Source organism: Scyliorhinus torazame, chromosome 7, assembly GCF_047496885.1.
Source record: "Scyliorhinus torazame isolate Kashiwa2021f chromosome 7, sScyTor2.1, whole genome shotgun sequence".
In the NCBI taxonomy this organism is placed as follows: domain Eukaryota; kingdom Metazoa; phylum Chordata; class Chondrichthyes; order Carcharhiniformes; family Scyliorhinidae; genus Scyliorhinus; species Scyliorhinus torazame.
Window position 1 is genome coordinate 107,665,450 of NC_092713.1, and position 23,714 is coordinate 107,689,163.

General features: G+C 49.7%; 1 protein-coding gene across 1 annotated transcript in view; it reads left to right on the forward strand.

Annotated features, from left to right (window-relative positions):
* nmnat2 (nicotinamide nucleotide adenylyltransferase 2) overlaps window positions 1–23,714 on the forward strand; it is a 472,861-nt gene that overhangs the window by 225,928 nt on the left and 223,219 nt on the right. The window contains exon 3 of the mRNA XM_072511235.1: window positions 16,807–16,874. Coding sequence (XP_072367336.1) covers window positions 16,807–16,874 — 68 coding nt within the window. The remainder of the gene's footprint in view (window positions 1–16,806; window positions 16,875–23,714) is intronic.

Below are 23,714 nucleotides of genomic sequence, written 5' to 3' on the forward strand. Positions count from 1 at the left end.
CGGGCCTGTGATGTGGGGGCCTCTATCCTCACCACCCGTCCCTGTCAACAGGGGTACCGGTGCCACAACTCATGTCAACGATATGCTCTGTGGCCCTGTCCTGTTTCCCCGAGTGGGGTCTACTTTGGATTTCCTCATTGGGTGGGCCGTGTGCTATCCCACCAGCAGGGTGGCACCTGGTTGTGCCACCAATTCCGTCCATGCTTAGAAGCTTATGTGTGGGTAGGTCCTAGAGAGGGGGGTGAGCGAGAGAAATGTGCATCTCCTGGGAGCTTAGCTGCAGTGTGATATGGGTCCTGGGTGTGACACACAAGTTGTGACAACCTGTCTGTCCGGGGGCAGGGTGGATGGGATCAGGGGCACGATGGACAGGCAGGGTTTGGAGACAGCTAGTGGTCCTGAGTGGTGGGCTAGCTGAGAGTGTCACTGGTGACGTCTTTGCCCTCAGAGGGTGCCAAAGGCCACAGTGCATGTATCCTTTGTTTGGGGTGAGCTCTGCTAGTCCCCTGCTTCTCCTGCAGTGGGGCTGCAGTTCTGATGAGGGCACTGTGGAGTGCCAGCACCTGTGGGCCACTGATTGAGCTTGGCCACGCCCATAGAATCATAGAATTTACAGTGCAGAAGGAGGCCATTCGGCCCGTCAAGTCTGCACCGGCCCTTACAAAGAGCACCCTACTCAAGCTCACGTCTCTACCCTATTCCCGTAACCCAGTAACCCCACTTAACCTTTTTTGGACACTAAGGGCAATTTAGCATGGCCAATCCACCTAACCTGCACATCTTTGGACTGTGGGAGGAAACCGGAGCACCCGGATGAAGCCCAGGCACACACGGGGCGAACTTGCAGACTCCACACAGACAGTGACCCAAGCCGGGAATCAAACCTGGGACCCTGGAGCTGAGAAACAACTGTTCTAACCACGATGCTGCCATCCCATTAATGATACTGCTGGGGCTGAGGGTCTCCAGAGGGGCGGCCTGAGTGCGCTCCAGAATGACCAAAGGCTGTCTAAACATTTACAGGACACAGTGAGCAGTCAGCAGGGTGAGCAGCCAGGCCCTGTAACTTGCACCAAAGGGGTGCGTTTAAAACACACAGACTGCAGTAATGGCAGCCTGAACCAGGCAACCCCAATCCCTAGGGTAACACCCTGAACCCACGGACTGGTGCCAAGTCACTCCCAGCTACTCTCACAGGCCCAGGCAGCCACCCTCCAGCAAGCCTGGCAATTTTGGAGAGTTTTAAAGAATTTTCTTACCTTCTCGCTCCCCCTCAGCAGCCATGGTGCCCAGGCCCTGACTATAAATACTAGCACCAATTCACACCCACTTGACTTCGGCCTAAGAGGGGCAGGCCATCACGGAATGTTGTGTCCAACCCGCTTGTTTTGTTTTGCTCTTGATGTAGCATAAGCTGCTTCCTTGATGTGCACTCTGACAAAGGAAGGTTCAGACTTGGAGATAGCTTTAACACATTTATTAAACTGTTAACGATTCTCCTACTTGGAGTCGACTCTCCTGTTAATCCTGCTATAGCTACTCAGACTAACTAACCAGTCTGCTACAATCCACGTGACGGGTGTGATGTGTTTCAATCAACCCTGTCTGTACTCACTAAGTGTCTCCACTGGAAAGAGACTGAGCATGTGTGCTGTGTCCTTTTATATGGGTTGGTGTAATGCCCCCCTGTGGTAGTGTCACCTCTGTTTGTGCCTTGACTGGCTATTGGTCGTGTCCTATCTTACTGGCCTATTGGTTGAATGTCTGTGTATCATGTCTCTGGTGCTCCCTCTAGTGTCTAGCTAGGTGTAGTGTATGTACATTAACCCCTTATGTATTTACAGTGATGCATACCACCACACCGCTAATGCTGATATCCATGCAAATGACAGTTTTGCATGGGTCCGCCGACACGTGGTGCAAACTTCGATATCACCTCCAGCGATGGACCGGAGCATTGGGTTGGAATCGGCGCTGGGTGCCAACCTCAATTTTCAATTTTGTATGCTTTTCCGCTGGATACATACTTCCGACATCGCAAAACGGAGAATCCAGCCCTAAATCTGACTCATGTCTTTCTGCTGTCAGCGCACTCAGACCCATCCTCATGATGGAATCTGCACTGGGGCTATTGATCCTGGATCACTGTGCTGAGGTGGGCAGGGGGGTGGTGATCCGGGTAGGTCCGCTGCGCAGATTGACATGGCAGAGATATCACATGTTTCAGGCGTGACATGTTTTACTGGGGAACATTTTAATGTGACAGATTTCCATTCCTGTAACTATAGATAGTGACATCACCAGTGCCCACTGAGTGCTCCTCACTTTTCTTAATCCTCCGTGGCCTACTGTTACGTTGAGGTGTGTCCCCAGGATGCACGTCAGAGGTGGAGGCAGCCTGCAGCCTTTCATGCCCTGTGGCCTTTGATGCCCTTGGCGGTGGTTCTCTAGAGGGCCGAGAGCTGGAGGGCCGCGGCCGACTTACCTATGTCATAGGCTTTGTCACGCCGCCCGTCACGCTTCGTCACGCCGCCCGTCACGTGTCAGGAGGGAGGATTCAGAAGAACTGGAGATGGTCTTAGTCGCCTTGGTGGAAGGCCCCGTGATGAGCTCCAGTGCTTCCTCCTCCCTGAGGATGCCCGTGGAGCCCTGGATGATTCCATGGGACGGAGTGACGGCTGAAGCGAGCACCAGAGGCCTCTGAGTCATCTGGCTCTGCCAGTCCTGGAAGCTCCCCATTGTTTGCACAATGGTGCTGACGTCTTCAGCGATGGTCCTCAGTGACTGGGCCACCCTCTGGAGTGCCTCAGCAATGTCCACCTGAGTCTGGGGCATGTCCCTCATCAACTGGGACATGATGTTGAGGCCCTCAGCCGTGGTTGTCGCAGACTGAGTCATGCCTTGGACACCACCATCCAAGGCGCGGTCATCGTTTTACAGGTTTTCCACTGTGGTCGCCACCTAACTGTGTTGGTCTGGGTGCTCTCCTCTGAAGTGTTCGCTTGGGTGGTGGTGGGGGAAGGGAGTGGTGCGGGGGGCAGCAACTCTGGATGGCAGGTCTCATCAGATGGTGATCCTGCAGACATGGGTTTAGTGTAAGGGTTGGAAACTTACCTGGGACATCAACAGCTCACATGAGGCAGGTCATCTGGATGAAGGGGCAGTGGATATTCACATCTCTGGCACAGGCCAATCTCACTGTCGGTCACTGCTTTCTCCTTGGGTAACCCCTCGATCTCTAGTGGCCTTTCCTCATGGAGGTGAGGACTCGAATTTCTGGGATTCTGTGTCCTTCCTTTGCCCTTTCCCTATTATTATGGACTATCTTCTTCTGCTGGGACAAAAAGAGGACATTGTGGGCAGCACGCTTGATAGATCAGGAGGTCTCTAGTAGGTGGCATGTGTGGGCACCGGTGCCTAGACATGAAGGGGTTGTAGTGGGTGCCATGTGGTTCTGAGGAACAAGCGTGGAGGTCAGATGTTTGGAGGGTGCCAGGTGTCAGCCAGTGGATTGGTGGGGACTGGGGGTTTGGGGAACTCCAGGGTGGCCGGTGGGACTGATGCCAGGAGAGAGGTGGTAACTTGCTCTTGCTGCTCATAGGAGGTTGTTCATCTTCTTCCAACATTGGACTGCAGTCACCTGGTCACGCTGCTTGCACTAATTGCAGCTGTCACTGCCACCCAGACAGCATTGCTCACCCTGCTGCTGTCCCTCCGACACCTTCAGGGGAACAGGATTCCCTGCCTCTCATCCACAGCGTCAGAGGCATCACCAAAACAAGGAGCAGGTCTCCGTGCTGCCATCCTCCTGTCTTGACTGGGAGGGTGTGCTGAGAGTGCATTTATAAGCAGCTCCCCCTTGTTAACAGGAAGCAGCTGAGTGCAAGTTGTGTGAATCAGCCACCTGGGGATTCAGGCATGGCAAGTTTCACATGGGCGCTCGTTTTTTGCACTAAGTCCGAGTGAATATAGGTCACGGTCCCGCCATTACAACCGGTGTAAAACACCCTGCCAAACTTGTCCAAAATGACATTTGACATTTTTTGGGCGAATCGCGCCCCTTATTGAAGTAATGTTTGTGATCAGTGGACTACTCTAACCTACAATGTTACTCAGATTGTTTCTAAATGTTGCTTTAGCAGTGACACCCAGTCACACATATAGGAAAGCAGGGGAACATTTCACCCTGAGCTTTTATTCCGTGCTTTGGGAAAAATCTGCTGTCGGTCTTTATGTCAATCAATGAACATGCATATGATAATTGGGGAAGACTGGAGCAAAGCCAAAAGTTCTGCTCCCATAACTTCAAGAATAATGGAATCTACTTAGGAGGTGATGAATTTTGGAATTTGTTGAGCCCTGTCTTCCCAAAATCACTGAATTTACTCCAGTTTCACCCTCGGGAACCTCCTCAATTTGCAAAAGTGTTTCCTAAACCCAATGCACCTTCCCCACTCCAACACTCAAACCGATGGTTCAATTTGTAAGTGCAGTGTCCAGGAGAGATCAGGAGGAACCCCCATCTGCTGTAGGCTGGCTTCAGTGGTGGTCTGGTGCAGTTAGAGGTGTTGATCCTGATCACTGTGAAGTCAGCCCTGTTGGAAATGTACGCATGAGCAGACCACGGCGGAGAAGGCTGTGTTATTGATCAATTTTGAATTGTTTTTTGCCGCTCAATGATTTGGCTCAGAAGTGAGGCATAACAGAAAGGCCGATGACAGTGGGTGCACTGGGAACTGTGCCTCAGAATGTGTCAGCACCTTTGAGAGAGAGGAAGATTTGAGGGTGGACAGCAGATCTAGGGCTGGATTCTTCTGTCCCCAGCCACATGTTTCTTGGCAATGCGCCATTCGCTGGCAGCGGGATTCATCACTCCCGCCACTTGTCATTGAAGCTACCACACGCCGCCGAGAAACCCACGAGCGAGGGTGCGCTGCCAGCGGGAAAATGAATCACAACAGCCTGAGAATTCCGGCCCTAATTACATTTTACGGTCCTGTTACATTTTAAGTGTGGAACCTGGAACGAGCTGCTCTAACACTTACCCCAAATTGTAAATGAAAGAAATGCAGCCATCGTACCTGAGCATTGTTAATATGGATGTATTCCATGGCTCTGCTGGTTGAAGCTTTTGAGCTTCAAGTCTTAATTATTGTTAAAATTATTTCCCTACCAATTTGTTCCTGTAAGCAAACAAATAAACACCGGAGGTGTGAACATTGTCACAGCTTGTGCTGTTTGCCTAAAAGACCTTTTACAAGCTGCAATGAACAGGTGCCAAGCAGACGAGAGACTGGCACTTCAATTCATTTACTTAAAACTGTGAAAAGAATGCAGATTAAAAATTGGTAAGAGCTGTTGAATATTACACTTTACACTGCAACTAAATTGTGGCTTGTACTGTACCATAACCAAAGCATTGTGAGCTGTACTGTACTATCTTTTTTAATTAGTTCAGGAGAAGTTGGCATTTCTGTTAAGGCTCGCATTTATTCATCTCCCCTAATTGTCATTGAGAAGGTAGTGGTCAGTTGTCTTCTTGAACCGCTGCAGTCCATGTGGGCGGGATTCTCCGATGCCAGTGCGCCCCGCTACTGCTGCTACCGTTGCTAGTGAGAACGGAGAATTTGGCACCCAGTCAAACCTCCCATTCGCAGCATCGGGGCCAGTAGAATCCCGTGCGGGAAATCCCACCCGAGGTGTCGGTATACCTGCAGTGCTGTTCAAGGGGCGGTAGATCTAAGAATTTGACTCTGCAACAATTAGGGTTACCAATTCTGGCTGGACATATTCCGGGACATGTTGGCGGAAGATGTGCGATGGATTGCTCCAAGTGGTGGCGTCAAACAGAACTACCAAAAATGATGTCACAGAAAGCTGACAGAATGGCATAAAAGCTATTTTCAAAGCACGCCACATCATGTTTCAAAGCAGCTTTCTTGAAATCCTTCCAATATTTCAATGCAAGCAATGATGGTGAAGTTTCAACCCTGTGGAATGCAGAAGTGTCGAGGAGGTCACACATGGACAGTTGCAATTAAATCAATCTGCTCTATATTGGGTTATTCCTCACACCTGCAAGTTTCTCTTACCTCCCACTTGGGAGTGGTCATAGTCATGGGGCAGGATTCTCCATGTACCGAAGCCAAAATCAGGAAAGGCGATTGGGTGGAGAATTGGTCCAGATGCCAAAATCGCGACAGGCGCTGATTTGACGCCGAATCGCAATGCTCCATCACCTCGACAATGGCTTTCCAGGACGCACATACAGTAGACACCACTTGCATGATAATAGTGGGCTGACCCGGTATTCTCCGGGGCCTCCGTGATTCTGCCTCTGATGGGCCGAGTTCCTGATGCTTTTAAAAATCGTGAAACCGGCGTAGCGGCTGCTGAGGGAGAGAGAGGGGTTACGGAAAGTGTCCAACATCACCATAGTGTGCTGACAGATGTGCTGCCGGACTGGGGGCCGCTGCCAGGGCAGGGGCGATTAGAGGGGGGTGGCAGGAGGTGGGCTGTGGGGTTGGGATGGACGGGCACGGAACACCATTGCCGCGGCCGGAAAAGGAGCCATGCAGCTGCGCACAGCGCTAACAGCCCACTTTGAATTTAGTGCCACGGGGCTTTCAGGTGTCCCCCCACAGCACCCCCTGGGTGCCCTCTGGCCACAGCAGATCAATCAGCTGTATGGGCATGCTCCAGCACAACCAGTGTCATCTTGCTGGCTGGGATGAGTGTGTGTGGGGATTGTAATGTGTATGTGCAGCTGCAGCTTGTCACCCTCCCGAGTGTCAATCACGGACCCGGCGTATCCCCACCGTTTTTCATTGGAATCAATTAATCAGTCCAGGTGCGGAGCCGGTATTTCTGTCGTAAAAGTCCAGGGGCAGGATTCTCCGACCCCCCGCCAGGTCGGAGAATCGCCGGGGGGCAGTGCGAATCCTGCCTCTGACGGCGGCCGAATTCTCCGGCGCCGGGGTTTTGGCAGGGGCGGGAATCGCGGCGCGCCGGTTGGCGGCTGCTGGCAGTGGCCCTCCCCGGTGATTCTCCGGCCCACGATGGGCCGAGTGGCCGCCCGTTTTTGGCGGGTCCTGCCGGCGTAAATCACAACAGGCCCTTACCGGCGGGACCTGGCTCCACGGGTGGCCTGCAAAGTCCTCGGGAGGGCGCGGGGGGATCTGGGCCCAGGGGATGCCCCCATGGTGGCCTGGCCCGCGATCGGGGCCAACCGATCCGCGGGCGGGCCTGTGCCATGGGGGCACTCTTTATTTCCACACCAACCGCTGTCAACCTCCGCCATGGCCGGTGCGGAGACGAACCCCCCTGCGCATGTGCTGGGATGACGCCAGCACACGCTGACGCTCACGCGCAAGCGCCAACTTGCGCCGGCTGGCGGAGGCCCTTCGACGCCGGTTGCCGTGGCGCCAAGCCCTTCCGCACCAGCTGGCGTGGCGCCAAACACTCCGGCGCCGGTCTAGCCCCGGAAGGTGCGGAGGACTCCGCATCTTCAGGACGGCCTGACGCCGGAGTGGTTCACGCCACTCATCGGGGCCGGAGTGGCCCGCCTCGCCGGTTCGGGGAGAATCCCGACCCATGGATTCTGCATTGACGTCAACACTTAGTCTCAGAAACGGAGAATCCCGCCCACAGTCTTTCAGATCAGTGGCACCTTCCCAGAATGAGTAGGTGCAGTATAAGATGGAACACAAATTCTGGCTAACCCAGCTCCCTCGCTTTGTATGTCAGTGAGGGGCACAACACATGTAGCCATGCATCACTCTAGCCAACACCAACACCAGAACCTCCTCCAGAGCATGGGCCCAGGGTGGAGCATTCCACCACAGCTTATGGTGCGGGCAGCATTCTATTTCACATGACAGTTACTGCTGATCGAAGCATAATGGAAATATTGTGCAAAACCTATATCCTCTTCAGAAAACAGGGAGTGAGTCCATTCATTGTGACTTTATTTTCAAAGCATTTCCTCTGTTGCCTCGATGAATAAGTCTGGAGGGAAAACCCTCCCAGTTGGAAGCTTTTTTCTCCTGGCATCAAGCAGAGCATTGAGGGCACAGTCTCTTCACATGTGCCGATGCAGCATCAGCTATCTGCATTAAAGATAGTGCAAACCAAACAAATACAGAAGAGAGCTTTCCCTCCACTTCTCTCCTGTTTTCCCCCCTTCTCTTCTGCTTAATGCCCCCGCTTCCTACTCCACATTTCCTACTTCCCCTCTTTCTTTGCTACCTTCGCTGTTGATGTTGTGGTGCATGATGCCGTCACCACACACATGTGCAGGCTGGATACAGGCAAACAAGGAAGCAGGCACGTTACGGTTCCCTGGAACACTTTATTTGGCTACTGGGGGATTATGCTGATTCCTGTCGACTCCCGGCCATTCTGGGAAGATTGGCACCCCTAGCAATGATAAAGGAACAACAATATATTTCCAACTCAGGATGGTGTGTATCGTGATGGGGAACCTGTAGGCAATACCTGCAGGTATTCTTCTATGTGGTACAGATCATAGGTGTCATGATTATGCAGACATGCACATAATGAGGTACAGACAGGCCGCTAATGAACACAGAGAACAGGACATAACCAATCAACAGGCAGGACACTCAGGGGTGGTATCTCACTATAAAAGGCACGAGGCACTCACACTCCGCCTCTTTCCACTGGGGACATCTACAGAGTGAGTCAGGGTGTATATATCACATAATACATCCAGCACGTGGCTAAGAGCTAGTCTGGTTCAGTCAGACAGAGTAGCCACACTTAGGTTAGCAGAGAGTTGAACTCTCAGAGAATTGTGCTAACTGTGTGACAGGTTCAATAAATCAGATTGAACTAACTTCAAGGTCTGGAGTATCTTTCAGTTAAAGCTGCATCCAGTTGCAGCCCATGTTATCTCGGTGTGCTTAACATGACATGATACCAGGAGACTGCTATCCCTCGGTGGTTTACCTCAATCTGTTCCGTGACGACCAGCAAATGTATCCCGGCACCATGGAGAAGATCCAGGCTCCTCAACAGCTGCGGACCTCCGGCAATCTCAGTGCCAACTGGCGGACTTTCAAGCAAAGGTTTCTGCTGTACATCGAAGCTTCAGACCTCGAGGGTGCAGCTGATGCAAGGAAGATCGCGCTTGTCCTCTCAACTGCGGGGGATCAAGCCATCTAACTCTTCAACTCATTTAACTTCACCAAAGGACAGGACAAGACAAAGTTTCAGACCATCCTGGACAAGATTGATAGCCATTGTGAAGTGGACATTGTGAAATCTTCGAGCGCTGTATATTCAAACAACGCGTACAAGGTAAAGATGAATCTTTCAAATCCTCACTGTGGATTCTGCGGACGAATGGCGTGCGGCGATGCAAGTAAATCAATGCTCAATCCAGTTCAAGCTGGACACAGGTACTTCTGCCAATCTCCTTTCACAGGCAGACTTCAACCGCATCAAGAAGCCACCCAAGCTCCTTCCAGCAGCCTGTCAGCTCCTGGACTATAGCGGCAATGCCATCACAGCACTGGGATCCTGCCATCTGCTCGTCTCCAACAGGAGCATTCACGCAAGGCTAAGGTTTGAAATCGTCAAGCCAGACAGCGCCTCCCTGCTCTGTGCACATGCATGCAAGCAGCTAAACCTTGTGCAGCGTGTCTACACAATGACCTCCCCCAACGTGGATCTTCAAGCCAGCATTGACGACATCCTCGCTCAGTATCCGGGTGTGTTTGACAGGATGAGCACTCTGCCATATCGGTACAAGATCCTGATACGACCTGATGCCACGCCTGTGGTCCACGCACCACACCGGGTCCCGGCTCCACTGAAGGAGCGCCTGAAGGCACAACTCAAATGATCTTCAGGACCAGGGCATCATTTCCAAAGTTACAGAACCAATTGACTGGGTCAGCTCGATGGTATGTGTAAAAAAGCCTTCGGGGGAGCTGCGCACCTGCATTGATCCCAAGGATCTCAACCAGAATATAATGCGGAAACACTACCCCATCCCGATGTGGGAGGAACTCACAAGGGAGATGGCACACGCCCGGTTTTTCACAAAGTTAGATGTGCCACACGGATTCTGGCAAATCCAGCTGGATGAGTCCAGCAGAAGGCTCTACACCTTCAACACACCTGCTATAATCGTATGTCGTTCGGCATTGTCTCGTCCTCGGAGATCTTCCATAGAATCATGGAGCAGATGATGGAGGGCATTGAAGGGTTTCGTGTGTATGTGGGCGATGTTATCATGTGGTCCACGATCCCCGAAGAGCACATCTCTCGTCTCCAGCAGGTATTCCGCCGTGTCCATGCCAATCTCAAGCTGAACAGGGCCAAGTGTTGCTTTGGCATGTCGACACTTAAGTTCTTAGGTGACCAGATATCTCAGCAGGGTGTGTGCCCGGACACAGACAAGGGCAAGGCCATCAAAGCCATGAAGACCCCTGAAGACAAGAAGGCGATGCTGCGCTTCCTAGGCATGGTAAACTTTTTGGGGCAAGTTTATCCCAAACCTGGCCTCACACACCATGGCCCTCAGACACCTGGTGAAAAAGTCTACTGCCTTTGAGTGGCAGGCAGCTCATCAAGCTGAGTGGTTGGAGCTGAAAGCCAAGCTCACCACTGCACCTGTATTGGCATTTTTTGACCCTGATAGGGAAACGTAAATCTCGACAGATGCGAGCCAGGACGGCATCGGCGGGGTGTTGCTCCAGTGCGATGTCACCTCAGCCTGGGCACCGGTTGCCTACGCATCATGGGCGATGACACCCACCGAGCAGCGGTACGCCCAAATTGAAAAGGAATGCCTGGGCCTTCTCACTGGAATTATCAAGTTCCACAATTATGTCTACGGCCTGCCGACGTTCACCGTCGAGACGGACCACAGGCCTCTGGTCCACATTATCCACCAGGACCTGAACGACCTGATGCCTCGGTTGCAGCGCATCCTCCTCAGACTCAGAAGGTACGACTTTGAACTAGTGTACACGCCTGGCAAGGAGCTCATCATTGCCGATACACTGTCCCGCTCCATAACCTTTCCGAGTGAACCGCCGGCATTCATCCAACAGATTGAATCACAGGTGCAGCTGTGGGCCAGCTACCTCCCCGGTGTTGGATGAAAAGGTGATTCACATTAGAGATGAGACAGCCAAAGACCCTCTTCTGCAGCGTGTCATGCGCCACCTCACCAATGGCTGGCAAAAAGGGCAGTGCCCTAAATTCTTCAATGTGAAGGACGACCTGACGGTGGTTGATGGTATCCTCCTCAAGCTGGACCACATTGTCATTCCACTCAGTCTCCAGAGCTTGGTGCTCCGGCAAATCCACGAGGGACATCTGGGTGTCGAGAAGTGCAGCTGCAGAGCCAGGCAGGCTGTCTACTGGCCTGGAATTAGTCAGGACATCTCGAATATGGTCGTCAACTGTCCGACCTGTCAACGCTTCCAGCCAACGCAGAGCAAGGAGACGCTTTAGCAGCACAAAATCATGACCTCCCCGTGGTCCAAGGTGGGCATCGACCTCTTTCACGCCAATGGTCGTGATTATGTGTTAATCATTGATTATTTGTCCAACTACCCAGAAGTCGTGAAGCTCTCGGACCTCACATCCAATACCGTCATCAAGGCCTGTAAGGAGACATTCTCTAGGCATGGTATTCCACTCGCGGTCATGAGTGACAACGGTCCTTGCTTCAGCAGCCAAGAGTGGTCAAGATTTGCCCAGGTATATCAGTTTCATCACGTCACTTCCAGCCCGCATTACCCGCAGTCCAACAGGAAGGTTGAGAAAGGGGTGCACATAGTGAAGCACCTCATCTGCAAGGCCGCGGATTCTGCTTCTGACGTCAACCTTGCGCTGCTTGCGTACAGGGCAACCCCTCTGTCTACCGGCATGTCAGCGGCTCAACTCCTGATGAACAGGGACCTGCGGACGACTCTTCCAGCCATACACTTGCCTGACCTGGATCACCTCCCGGGGCTGCAGAAGGTGCAGACACTCAGGGACCGGCAAAAGCAGGGCTATGACGCTCATGCCCCCGATTTGCCTGTGCTAACCCCGGCGGATACTGTCCGGATCCAGCTGCCTGATGGAGGCTGGTCAGCTCCAGCGGTTGTTGTTCGACAGGTTGCTCCCCGATCGTATGTTGTGCGAATGGCTGATGGCTCTGTTGTGCGGCGAAACAGATGGGCACTGCGCACAGTTGCCCGCCCGCAACCACATTCTTCTTTGTTTCCATCTGTTATTGTGCCACCTCCTGATACCTCAAAACACAAGGCCACCAGTCCGGCTGCAATCCCGCCTATCAAGGCGCCGTCGTCCCCACCACCACCTCTCCGGCGGTCGACCAGGATCAGACGCAAGCCCCAGAGACTGGACTTATGAACATTTGTTTTGTTTGCTATGTTCTGTTTTCGCATATTAGACATCTGTTTTCACATGTACATATGTTCCCATCTGCCATAGTATGTAAATTCGTTTTTCGGCCTACACATGTAAATACTTTCACATATGCTACAGAAAAACATTTCAAAAGGGGAGATGTCATGATATGCAGACATGCACATAATGAGATACAGACAGGCAGCTAATGAACACTGAGAATAGGACATAACCAATCAGCAGGCAGAACACTTGGGGGTGGTTTCCCACTATAAGAGGCACGAGGCACTTACACTCCGCCTCTTTCCACTGGGGACATCTACAGAGTGAGTCAGGGTATATATATGACATAACACCTCCAGCACGTGGTTAAGAGCAAGTCTGGTTCAGTCAGACAGAGTAATCACACTTAGGTTAGCAGAGAGTCGAACTCACAGAGAACTGTGCTAACTGTGTGACAGGTTCAATAAATCAGATTGAACTAACTTCAAGGTCTGGAGTATCTTTCAGTTAAAACTGCATCCAGTTGCAGCCCGTGTTATCTCACTGTGCTTAACACGACAATAGGTGCAGTGAATCTTTGAAGTTTCCTACCCCAGAGTGCTGTGGCTGCTTGGTCATTGAGTATATTCGAGACTGAGATCAATGGATTGTTAGACTCACGGGATATGGGACCGTGCAAGAAGGGGGAGTTGAGGTAGTTCAGCCATGATCGTATTGAATGGCGAGCAGGCTCAAGGAGCTATATGGCATACTTGTGCTCTTACGTCTCATGTTCATATAATATAAAACTTAACATGTAAAACCTTCATAAGACCATGGCTGGATATTGTGTGCAGATCTGAGTTCATACTGAGTTCATATAGCCGGATGGTGAGGCAATAGAGTACAACATGTATTCACAAGCATGCTGTCTGGTATGAATGAACTTTGCAAAAAATTGGACCTATTTTCACTGGAATAGAGAAGATTAAAAGGTGATTCACTAGAGGGTTTAACATTATTAAGAGATGGGACACTGGATTGGGACCTGGAAAATAACTTTCCCATTGGATGTGGGCAGAAGACTGGTGGTTTTGTGTCTACTGTCCATTATTCAACCCATCCACTTCTTCTTTCTAATAGCTCCACGGGCAGGCCTTCTTGGATTGAAGAGTCAACAGGAAATGCATTCCTGCCCATTACAGCAGCCTCACAGCCATCTTTACCTCCGAGAAGCATTTGCTGGAGGCGTGACTCAATCTGTAGTTCCAGCAGTGTTAGTGGTAGCAGTGGTCAGGACTGGGATGACAAGGAGTCCACAGACTTTAGGTCCTGCAGTCCAGGACCAGGTAACTATGGAAGGGTCCCATGGTAGGAGGAAAGATGAGGCTTAGGGGGGTGGGGAGAGGAGAGTATGGGGGCAAATCCTGGTAGGGTGACAACCGATTTTGTAAGACAGCCTTTGAGTGGGGCACCCTGCAATAACCTTGGCAAGGCCAGACTTCCAGCATCAAATCCCTTTATTAAAACAATGAAAGAAGGCCACACCGCAACTTACAACACTTAGGTCAAAATCCAAGACCTACAGCTTGCCGGTCTGGTTAGAAGCAGCGGACTTTAAGCTTCCGCTGCTCATTTCCCATTGGGCGAGCTCCTGCCCGCTTAATTCATAATCCACGAGGCCTTGGAGAGATTTATTGAAATCCCCCTTGTCCTTCGTGGCCACCTTAACACACCCCACCTCCCTTTCCCAAACAAGATCCAAGCAGAATGACCTGGCGGGCTTTCCTCTGCCTCTAAACTCCTCACACAGCCTCAATGTCCCGCCTGAGCCCCAAGCAGGCTGCTGTATTAGGCTCCGCCCACCCCCACCACGTCTGAACTCCTCCCACCAGCCTCAATTTCCCACCTGAGACCCAAAAAGGATGATGGATCAGGCTCACCCCCACCTCTGAACCCCTCCACCAACCTCAACATAGTGGGCAGCTTTTGGCCTTGCCTGCCCCATGTAAAATTGCAGGCAGGTTGGAGGTGGATGGGGGATGCGGGGTCGGGGTCGGGGGTGGGGGGTGGGAACCAGCTGGGGAATTGTACAGAAAACACTGCCCCATGTATTGTTTAATCATGCACTGTGTCCTGGTTTATGCAAGAACTATTGTGTTATGTACTTGATTATAACCAAGCATTGTGGCCTACATTTTGCTGTAACCACTGCAGTAGAGCAAACCTTTGACTTACTGGAAACATCTCTGCCTCTTAGTAAGTAAACATCAGAGTTTGAATCCTGTTTCAGACAATCCTGGAAAGTGTAGAGAGTTGATATCCAGGTTATGATATACATGGTTTCTCTACATCATACATGTTGCGGGAACCCATAAATCGGTCTAATAGAATTTACAGAATCTGCACCGGCCCTCGGAAATAGCACTCCACTTAAGCCCACACCCATAACCCAATAACCCCACCGAACCTTTTTGGACACTAAGGGCAAGTTAGCATGGCCAATCCACCTAACCCGCACATCTTTGGACTGTGGGAGGAAACTGGAGCACCCGGAGGAAACCCACGCACACACGGGGAGAACGTGCAGACTTCTCACAGACCGTGACCCAAGCCGGGAATTGAAGCTGGGGCCCTGGAGCTGTGAAGCAATTGTGATAACCACTGTGCTACCGTGCTGCCCTTAGCATGGCCCTTAGCGTGCTGCCTCATAGCATGGGACTAACCACCCTATTGCTGGTAAATATGGTTTAGCCATGGAAAGACTTAATCCGCGTACAAGTCCTTGAATTACTGTAATGAATGTCGGAATTTAAGATATATTATATTAAATGTATTTTGTGCGGTATGCGTTAAAAGCCTGGGATAAAAGTGACTGCTGCAGTAGTGTTTTAAAAAATACTGGTTTGCAGGACAACTAGGCTTCTTGTATCTAGAAATACAGTTAAAGCATCATAAAAGTTTGGGTTAATGGACTTTTATTTATATTAAGAGGGTTCCCTGCAGTGTAGTTAATTAGAAACATTCAGCAGGATTCTTCCCCGGCGGAGGGGCAGCACGGCGGTGCAGTGGTAGCATTGCAGCCTCACAGCGCTGAGGTCCCAGGTTCGATCCCGGCTCTGGGTCACTGTCCATGTGGAGTTTACACATTCTCCCTGTGTCTGCGTGGGTCTCACCCCCACAACCCAAAGACGTGCAGGGTAGGTGGATTGGCCACGCTAAATTGCCCCTTAATTGGAAAAATGAATTGGGGACTCTAAATTTATTTTTAAAAAAGGATTCTTCCCCAGCGGGATCCTCCGTTTTGCCGGCAGCGTACTCAAGCCCGCGGATTTTCTGACTGGGTGGGGGCACCCACAATGGGAAACTCCATTGGCCGGCTGCCGGGATGGCAAATCCTGCTCCCGGGGGGGGGGGTGGGGCACGGCGCACCAGAAAATGGGTGCGGCAGGATGGGAATCCTGCCCATTGTCTCCAGTTCAGTGTGATGATGTAGGTAATGGGAGGAACCAGGGGTTGAAGAAGTCAGGTGTTAAGGATTTCCAGGTTAGTTTTTGGTTAGAAAGTGAGCTGAGATCTTTCCTGAACAAATACAATCAGAGATTGTGCATTATTCTGACAGGGTGTCAGGTCTTTTTCTTTACGCAACCTCAAATGATCTCTCTTTTTCAAAGTGGAGCTTTAAAGCATCACTATACAGCAAGTATTTCTGAGTGCTAACTGTATTTGAAAGTGGATTGAGATCTGAGATTATTTTTGTTGTTTGAGTGCAAATAAAGATAGCAGTTAAGTGTATTGATCAGCATAATTTAAGGGATAATTGTAAGCTATTTTCTTTTCTGATGTTGAAGATATTTTAATAATGTGTTGGTAATAAAGTTTGTTTTAATATACCATATCCCTATTTTGCACAAAATCATGCCTGGAGTGAGGTATCTTTTCCTCACAGTCTTACAAAATTAAACTAAAATATTGGGGTTTCTGTCCAGTATCCTAGCCACTGCTGGGGTTTGGTCCGGGATCATAAAACTACTCCACACTCTTCACTGAGCGTAAAGGTGCAGAACCATTGTGACTGGTACTATAGCCATTCATTGTGATCTGTGCTGTAGAATTACTATACAGGTACAATCATCAAGCAGTGTGTTGTGTACTCCGTTGCAACTAATATGATCTGTACAGTAATATAACCGTGTATTGTTACCGGTACTGAGCTAAAAAAAATTGGAGTTCAATCAGATGTAGATGAACTGAAACAAATCAATATTAAGCATTGCTCTCTTGTCTCTATTATTTGGATGTTTTATGCACCTCATATAACAGCCAATTGTAATCAAGTTTAAAGGATTTTTTCTTGTTGCCAATAAACTAATTCTTCAGATTGTGTAGCTGTACTAATACTTCATTCTCTTGGGTTATTATTTTCAGGGCCTTGTCTCCAGCCGTCATCGCCTTACAATGTGCCAGCTGGCCATTCAGTCATCTGATTGGATCAGGTAAATTGGTTTATTAACCCCAGTTGATCCATTTGGCTCTCTCTCTTTCTCTCCCCATTTTTCCATAGATCAGCTTGAAGCTCAGGTTTCATGGATGCACTCTGGAATATGAAGAAGGGCTTTGTAAAATTATGGCTCAATATTTACAAACTGAATGAGTTTGAATTATCTTGATTTACAGTCCGTGAAGAAATCCACGAAACACCGTTGAAAATGTAACAATAGGGAACTTTATTTTGGGGGATAATTCATAGGCCAGATTCAGGGGAAAGATCTTTACCTAGAGATTGGTAAGAATGGGGAAGTCCCTACTGCCTGGAGTGTTTGTGGTGTTTGTAGACAGATGTAGTGTAAATTTAAGGGAAGGCTTGATTAGTTAGGGGTACAACAAAATAGAGGGTGATGCTGATAGACTGAGATAAGGAAGGATGGAAGCAAGGTCAAGTAGAGCATAACCAGTTGGTCTGTTTTTGTGTTGTATGTTTTATTCCATTTATTTACGGAGTATGGGCATCGCCGGCTAGATCAGCATTTATTGCCCATTCCTAGTTGCCCTTCAGAAGGTGGTGGTGAGTAGTCTTCTTGAACCGCTGCAGTCCCTGAGGTGTAGGTACATCCACATTACTGTTAGGGAGGGAGTGCCAAGATTTTGACCCTGCGACATTGAAAGAACGGCGATATATTTTCAAGTCAGGGTGGTGAGTGATTTAAGAATATAAGAACTAGGAGCAGGAGTAGGCCATCTGGCCCCTCGAGCCTGCTCCCCCGTTCAATGAGATCATGGCTGATCTTTTGTGGACTCAGCTCCACTTTCCTGCCCGAACACCATAACCCTTTATTGCTTAAAAAACTATCGATCTTTATCTTGAAAACATTTAATGAAGGAGCCTCAACTGCTTCACTGGACAAGGAATTCCATAGATTCACAACCCTTTGGGTGAAGAAGTTCCTCCTAAACTCAGTCCTAAATCTACTTCCCCTTATTTTGAGGCTATGCCCTCTAGTTGTGCTTTCACCCACCAGTGGAAACACCTGCCCGCATCTATCCTATCTATTCTCTTCATAATTTTATATGTTTCTACAAGAGCCCCCCTGCATCCTTCTAAATTCCAATGAGTACAGTCCCAGTCTACTCAACGTCTCCTCATAATCCAACCCCCTCAACTCTGGGATTAACCTAGTGAATCTCCTCTGCACACCCTCCACCGCCAGTACGTCCTTTCTCAGATAAGGAGACCAAAACTGAACACAATACTCCTGAACAGCATAACCTCCCTAGTCTTAAACTCCATCCCTCTAGCAATGAAGGACAAAACTCCATTCGTCCTTAATCACCTGTTGCACCTGTAAACCAACTTTTTGCAACTCATGCACTAGACAGCCAGGTCCCTCTGCACAGCAGCATATTTTAATATTTTATCATTTAAATAATAATTCCTTTTGCTGTTATTCCTACCAAAATGGATAACCTCACATTTGCCAACATTGTATTCCATCTGCCAGACTCTAGCCCATTCACTTAAACTATCCAAATCCCTCTGCAGACTTCTAGTATCATCTGCACTTTTTGCTTTACCACGCATCTGAGTGTTGTCTGCAAACGTGGACACATTGAACTTGGTCCCCAACTCCAAATCATCTATGTAAATTGTGAACAATTGTGGGCCCAACACTGATCCCTGAGAGACAGCACTAGTTACTGATTGCCAACCAGAGAAACACCCATTAATCCCCACTCTTTGTTTTCTACTAATTATCCAATCCTCTATCCATGCTACTACTTTACCCTTGACGCCATGCATCCTTATCTTATGCAGCAACCTTTTGTGTGGCACCTTGTCAAAAGCTTTCCGGAAATCCAGTTATACCACCTCCATTGACTCCCTGTTGCCTACCGCACTGGTAATGTCCTCAAAATATTCTACTAAATTAGTTAGGCATGACCTGCCCTTTATGAAGCAATGCTGCATTTTCCAATGGGATAATTTCTATCCAGACACCTTGCTATTTCTTCCTTGATGATAGATTCCAGCATCTTCCCTACTACCGAAGTTAAGCTCACTGGCCTACAATTGCCCGCTTTCTTCCTACCTCCTTTTTTAAAGTGGTGTCACATTTGCTCATTTCCAATCCGCCGGGACCACCCCAGAGTCTAGTGAATTTTGGTAAATTATCACGAGTGCATTTGCAATTTCCCTAGCCATCTCTTTTAGCACTCTGGGGTGTATTCCATCAGGGCCAGGAGACTTATCTACCTTTAGCCCCATTAGCTTGCCCATCACTACCTCCTTAGTGATAACAATCGTCTCAAGGTTCTCACCTGTCATAACCTCATTTCCATCAGTCACTGGCATGTTATTTGTGTCTTCCACTGTGAAGACCGACCCAAAGAATCTGTTCTGTTCCTCAGCCATTTCCTCATCTCCCATTATTAAATCTCCCTTCTCATGCTCTAAAGGAATTTGGAAGGAATCTTCCAGGTGGTGGGGTTTCCATGTATCTGCTGCTCTTGTCCTTCTAGGTTGTAGTGGTCGTGGGTTTGGAGGATACTGCCCAAGGGACCTCGGTGAGTTCCTACATTGCACCTTGTAGATGGTACACACGGCTGTTCGTCGGTGGTGGAGGAATTGAACGTTTGTGGAAGGGGTACCAATCAAGCAGGCTACTTTGTGCTGGATGGTGTTGAGCTTCTTGAGCATTCATAGGATCCCTACAGTGCAGAAGGAGGCCATTTTACCCATCGAGTCTTCACCGACCCGTGGAAAGAGCACCCTACCGAGGCCCATGCCTCTACCCTATTCCCATAACACCACCCAACTTTTTGGACACTAATGGACAATTTAGCATGGACAGTCCACCTAACCTGCACAGTTTTGGACTGTGGGAGGAAATCGGAGCACCCGGAGGAAACCAACGCAGACATGGGCAGAATGTGCAAACTCTACACAGACAGTGACCCAAGGCCGGAATTGAACCCAGACCCCTGTAGCTGTGAGAAGCAGTGCTAACCACTGTGCATTGTTGGAGCTGCCCTCATCCAAACAAGAGGTGGGTATGGATGAAGCCGCTGATGATGGTTGGGCCTAGGACACTATCCTGAGGAACTCTTCCAGTGAAATGGAAAAAAAAAGAAAATCGCTTATTGTCACGAGTAGGCTTCAATTAAGTTACTGTGAAAAGCCCCTAGTTGCCACATTCCGGCGCCTGTTCGGGGAGGCTGATACGGGAATTGAACCGTGCTGCTGGCCTGCCTTGGTCTGCTTTAAAAGCCAGCCATTTAGCCCAGTGTGCTAAACCAGCCCCAGTGATGTCCTGGAGCTGAGATGATTGACCTCCAACCACCACAGCCTTTGTGATACTGGATAAAAGTATTTAGGGGCAGCACGGTAGCATTGTGGATAGCACAATTGCTTCACAGCTCCAGGGTCCCAGGTTCGATTCCGGCTTGGGTCACTGTCTGTGCGGAGTCTGCACATCCTCCCCGTGTGTGCGTGGGTTTCCTCCGGGTGCTCAGGTTTCCTCCCACAGTCCAAAGATGTGCAGGTTAGGTGGATTGGCCATGATAAATTGCTCTTAGTGTCCAAAATTGCCCTTAGTGTTGGGTGGGGTTACTGGGTTATGGGGATGGGGTGGAGATGTTGACCTTGGGTAAGGTGCTCTTTCCAAGAGCCGGTGCAGACTCGATGGGCCGAATGGCCTCCTTCTGCACTGTAAATTCTATGAAAAGTAAATTACTGCGAATGCTGGAATCTGAAACCAAAGAGAAAATGCTGGAAAATCTCAGCAGGTCTGGCAGCATCATTAGGGAGGGAAAAGAGCTAACGTTTCGAGACCAGATGACCCTTTGTCAAAGCTCTGACAAAGTTTTGATAAAGGGTCATCTGGACTTGAAACGTTAGCTCTTTTCTCTCCCTACAGATACTGCCAGACCTGCTGAGATTTTCCAACATTTTCTCTATGGGCTCCTTTGTGACAGGTATGACTCCAATCAGCAGAGGATTTCCTCCTGATTCACACCAACTCCAGTTTTGCAAGGGCTCCTTGATGCCATATTTCGTCAAATGCTGCCTTGATATCAAGGGCAGTCACTCTCACCTCACCTCTGCCATCCAGCTGTTTTGTCCATGATTGAACCAAGGCTGTAATGCTTGAATTAAAATGGCAAGCTGCCTTAACGACACATGTCTACAAATCATTCATGGATCAAACATGTAACTGCAAAAGTAAAAGAAAGGGGGTAACAAGGGAATAGACAGGGAATAAACAAGAAGGGACAGGAAGGACTCTTACAGTAGTGCCACACAACAAGATGGAGGGTATCCTCAATGTGAAGAAGGGACTTTATCTCCACAAGTACTGTGAGGTGGTCAGTCCTACTGATTGATCATGGACAGATGCACCTGTGGCAGGCAGGTTGGTGAGGATGAAGTCTAGTATGTTTTTCCTTCTTGTTGGTTCCCTCATCACCTGCCATAGTCCTAGTCTAGCAACCAAGTCCTTTAGTATTTAAGATTGCTGATTTAGTTTCATTTACACAGGAAGCAATGCAAGAACATGACTTCATAAGTTCTTACTTGACACTTTATTGACCAATCAAGTTAAGATCCCCAGATTAATGAATTATTAAATAATCCCAATGCTAATAAAATGTAAGATAGCAGACATGAGAGCAGTACTGAATGCACAACGTTCAACTTTTATTACATGGCACGGTTCAATTTAATCAATTGTCTGACAAAACGAATGTGAACTTTTTCTCAGGTGGTGAAGCTGTAGAGTTGCAACTTTGTGTGGAGCAATAGGGAGCATCCCTGAAAACAGATACAAAGATCATGGGCTGGATTCTCCGTCCCGCCGCGCACGCCGGCGGGATGCTCCGTTACGCCGACTGGTCAATGGGGTTTCCCCTTATGGGGTAGCCCCACGACGTCGGGAAACCCCCGGGCTGCTGGCAAAACAGAGCATCCTGCCGGCGGAGAATCCAGCCCCATGTTGCAGCCAGCGCTATTAATTGGCTACACTCAGCAGTAGGGGGCTCAAAGTTGTTCATTCCTCTTCAAGGGGAAGTGTGTTGAGGCTGGGGCAGGTGCTGGAAGTGAATGAGAACTGCAGAACGGTGAAGAATGGTAGAAAACTGGAGGAGACCAGGGTGATATTGTCCTGGAGAAGTTGGAAGGGAGGAGACATATCCTGCATCGACAGGGGCTCATGAGGCCCTCCAGGCACATACTCAGAAGGCAGTGGGTTCAGATGTCATGGAGGTCAATGTCAGGACCTGATGCAGTGCTGCAAGAAATTCAGGGCCCTGTGCAGCCAACTTCCATGAAAGTTTCTCAGTGGCTGTAGCGCTGAGAAACAGTCAGCTATTCAACGGCACTTTGCCATTTTTAATGGTCTTGGGGAGATTCTCTCCTCCTAGGGTGCTCTTAGAGGGATTTCTTGTTGGCGAGCAAAGGCTCCTTGCAAATTGGGCACCATTTTGACCAGCTGGCCCGAACACCCCACCCCCCCCCCCCCCCCCCCATTTCAGGCATCCCCCGTTTTTGTGACCCACCCTCACCCCACCAACCTTGAACAGGCCCCCCGGAAGCACCCCCATCCACGCCCCCCCCCCCCCCAGTGTTCCAGGGTGGCAGTGTCAAGGTGCCCAGGCACCGGGAGAGTGCCGCGGTGCCACCTTGTCCCGTTCCCGAACGCCTGGGCCTGGATCTCCAATGGCCTGTGAGACCCCCGCCCCCAGGTGCTGTTATGCCTGGTCCACATTTCTGTAGACTAGTACTAAATGGCGCCCTGGTGAGGTCTCCCAGGCACATCCGGTGAGTCCCGGGCACTGGGTAAATCCAGCATCTGGCTATTTAATGAGCCATACTGCACATGTAAATATGCAGATCAGGATCTTAGCCAGTGTGTGCAAGATCTTGATTTCGCAGGGCGGAGTGAGTCGGGTGACTCGTGTTTGGCCTGGTGCCCGTGCAGAGCCCACTTTTGGGCTCACGCGCGATTCACACGTTGCACTCGGATTAGCGCCAGCAGCAACAAGGCCACCGAATCACACCCTCAATTACCTTACGTGAATGGTCAAGATCAGTGAATGCATCTTCCAGATGTCATATCGGACCAAATGTGCCACTGGCCTCAGAGGCTGCTCGATTGACCATACCCTCATCACATACATACCTACAATCTCCATAAATCACAATTTATACGTAACATTCACACACCCAAATACACTTAGCAAACCTCACGCCCCACATCTCGCATCTTATACACATGTCTGCTATTTGACCATGACAGTCACATCAGCCAAACACATTGCATTCACTGATTTATATTCGTCTTTCTTGCAGGACAAGGTGGTGCATAATCCAAGGTAGTAGGAGCAAACCGATGGGGAACCATGATTACATGTCCTAATAACTATGGAGAAGATGGTGCTGGCCATTATTTGGAAGGCCATGGCTGAGGTTGTAGCCAGCCTGGGGCTGAGAACATTGAGATGATGGTATCTTCATGTTTACTGCTCCTTTGCAAATTTGTCTCCCATGCTGAGGTGGTGCAGTCTGCAGCTGGATCTTCTGGCCCAGAGCTGATCAAGGGTATCCTCCAAGACCGTCTGCAGACACCCCCACTGAAAGTCAGCAGCCTTTCATCAGCTATGCTGCAGCTATTGGGTGAACACTGCACAGGAACACTAAGATGGGCAAAGACACACCGAAGACAGGCAGTGAAGGAACGTACAAAGGTGTTTAATTGGCTTTTGTATGCAATATGGCATGATTTCTTTTTGAAATTTGGTTTGGAATTGTTATTTTGTGATGGCTTTTAGTTTTGCATTGTGGT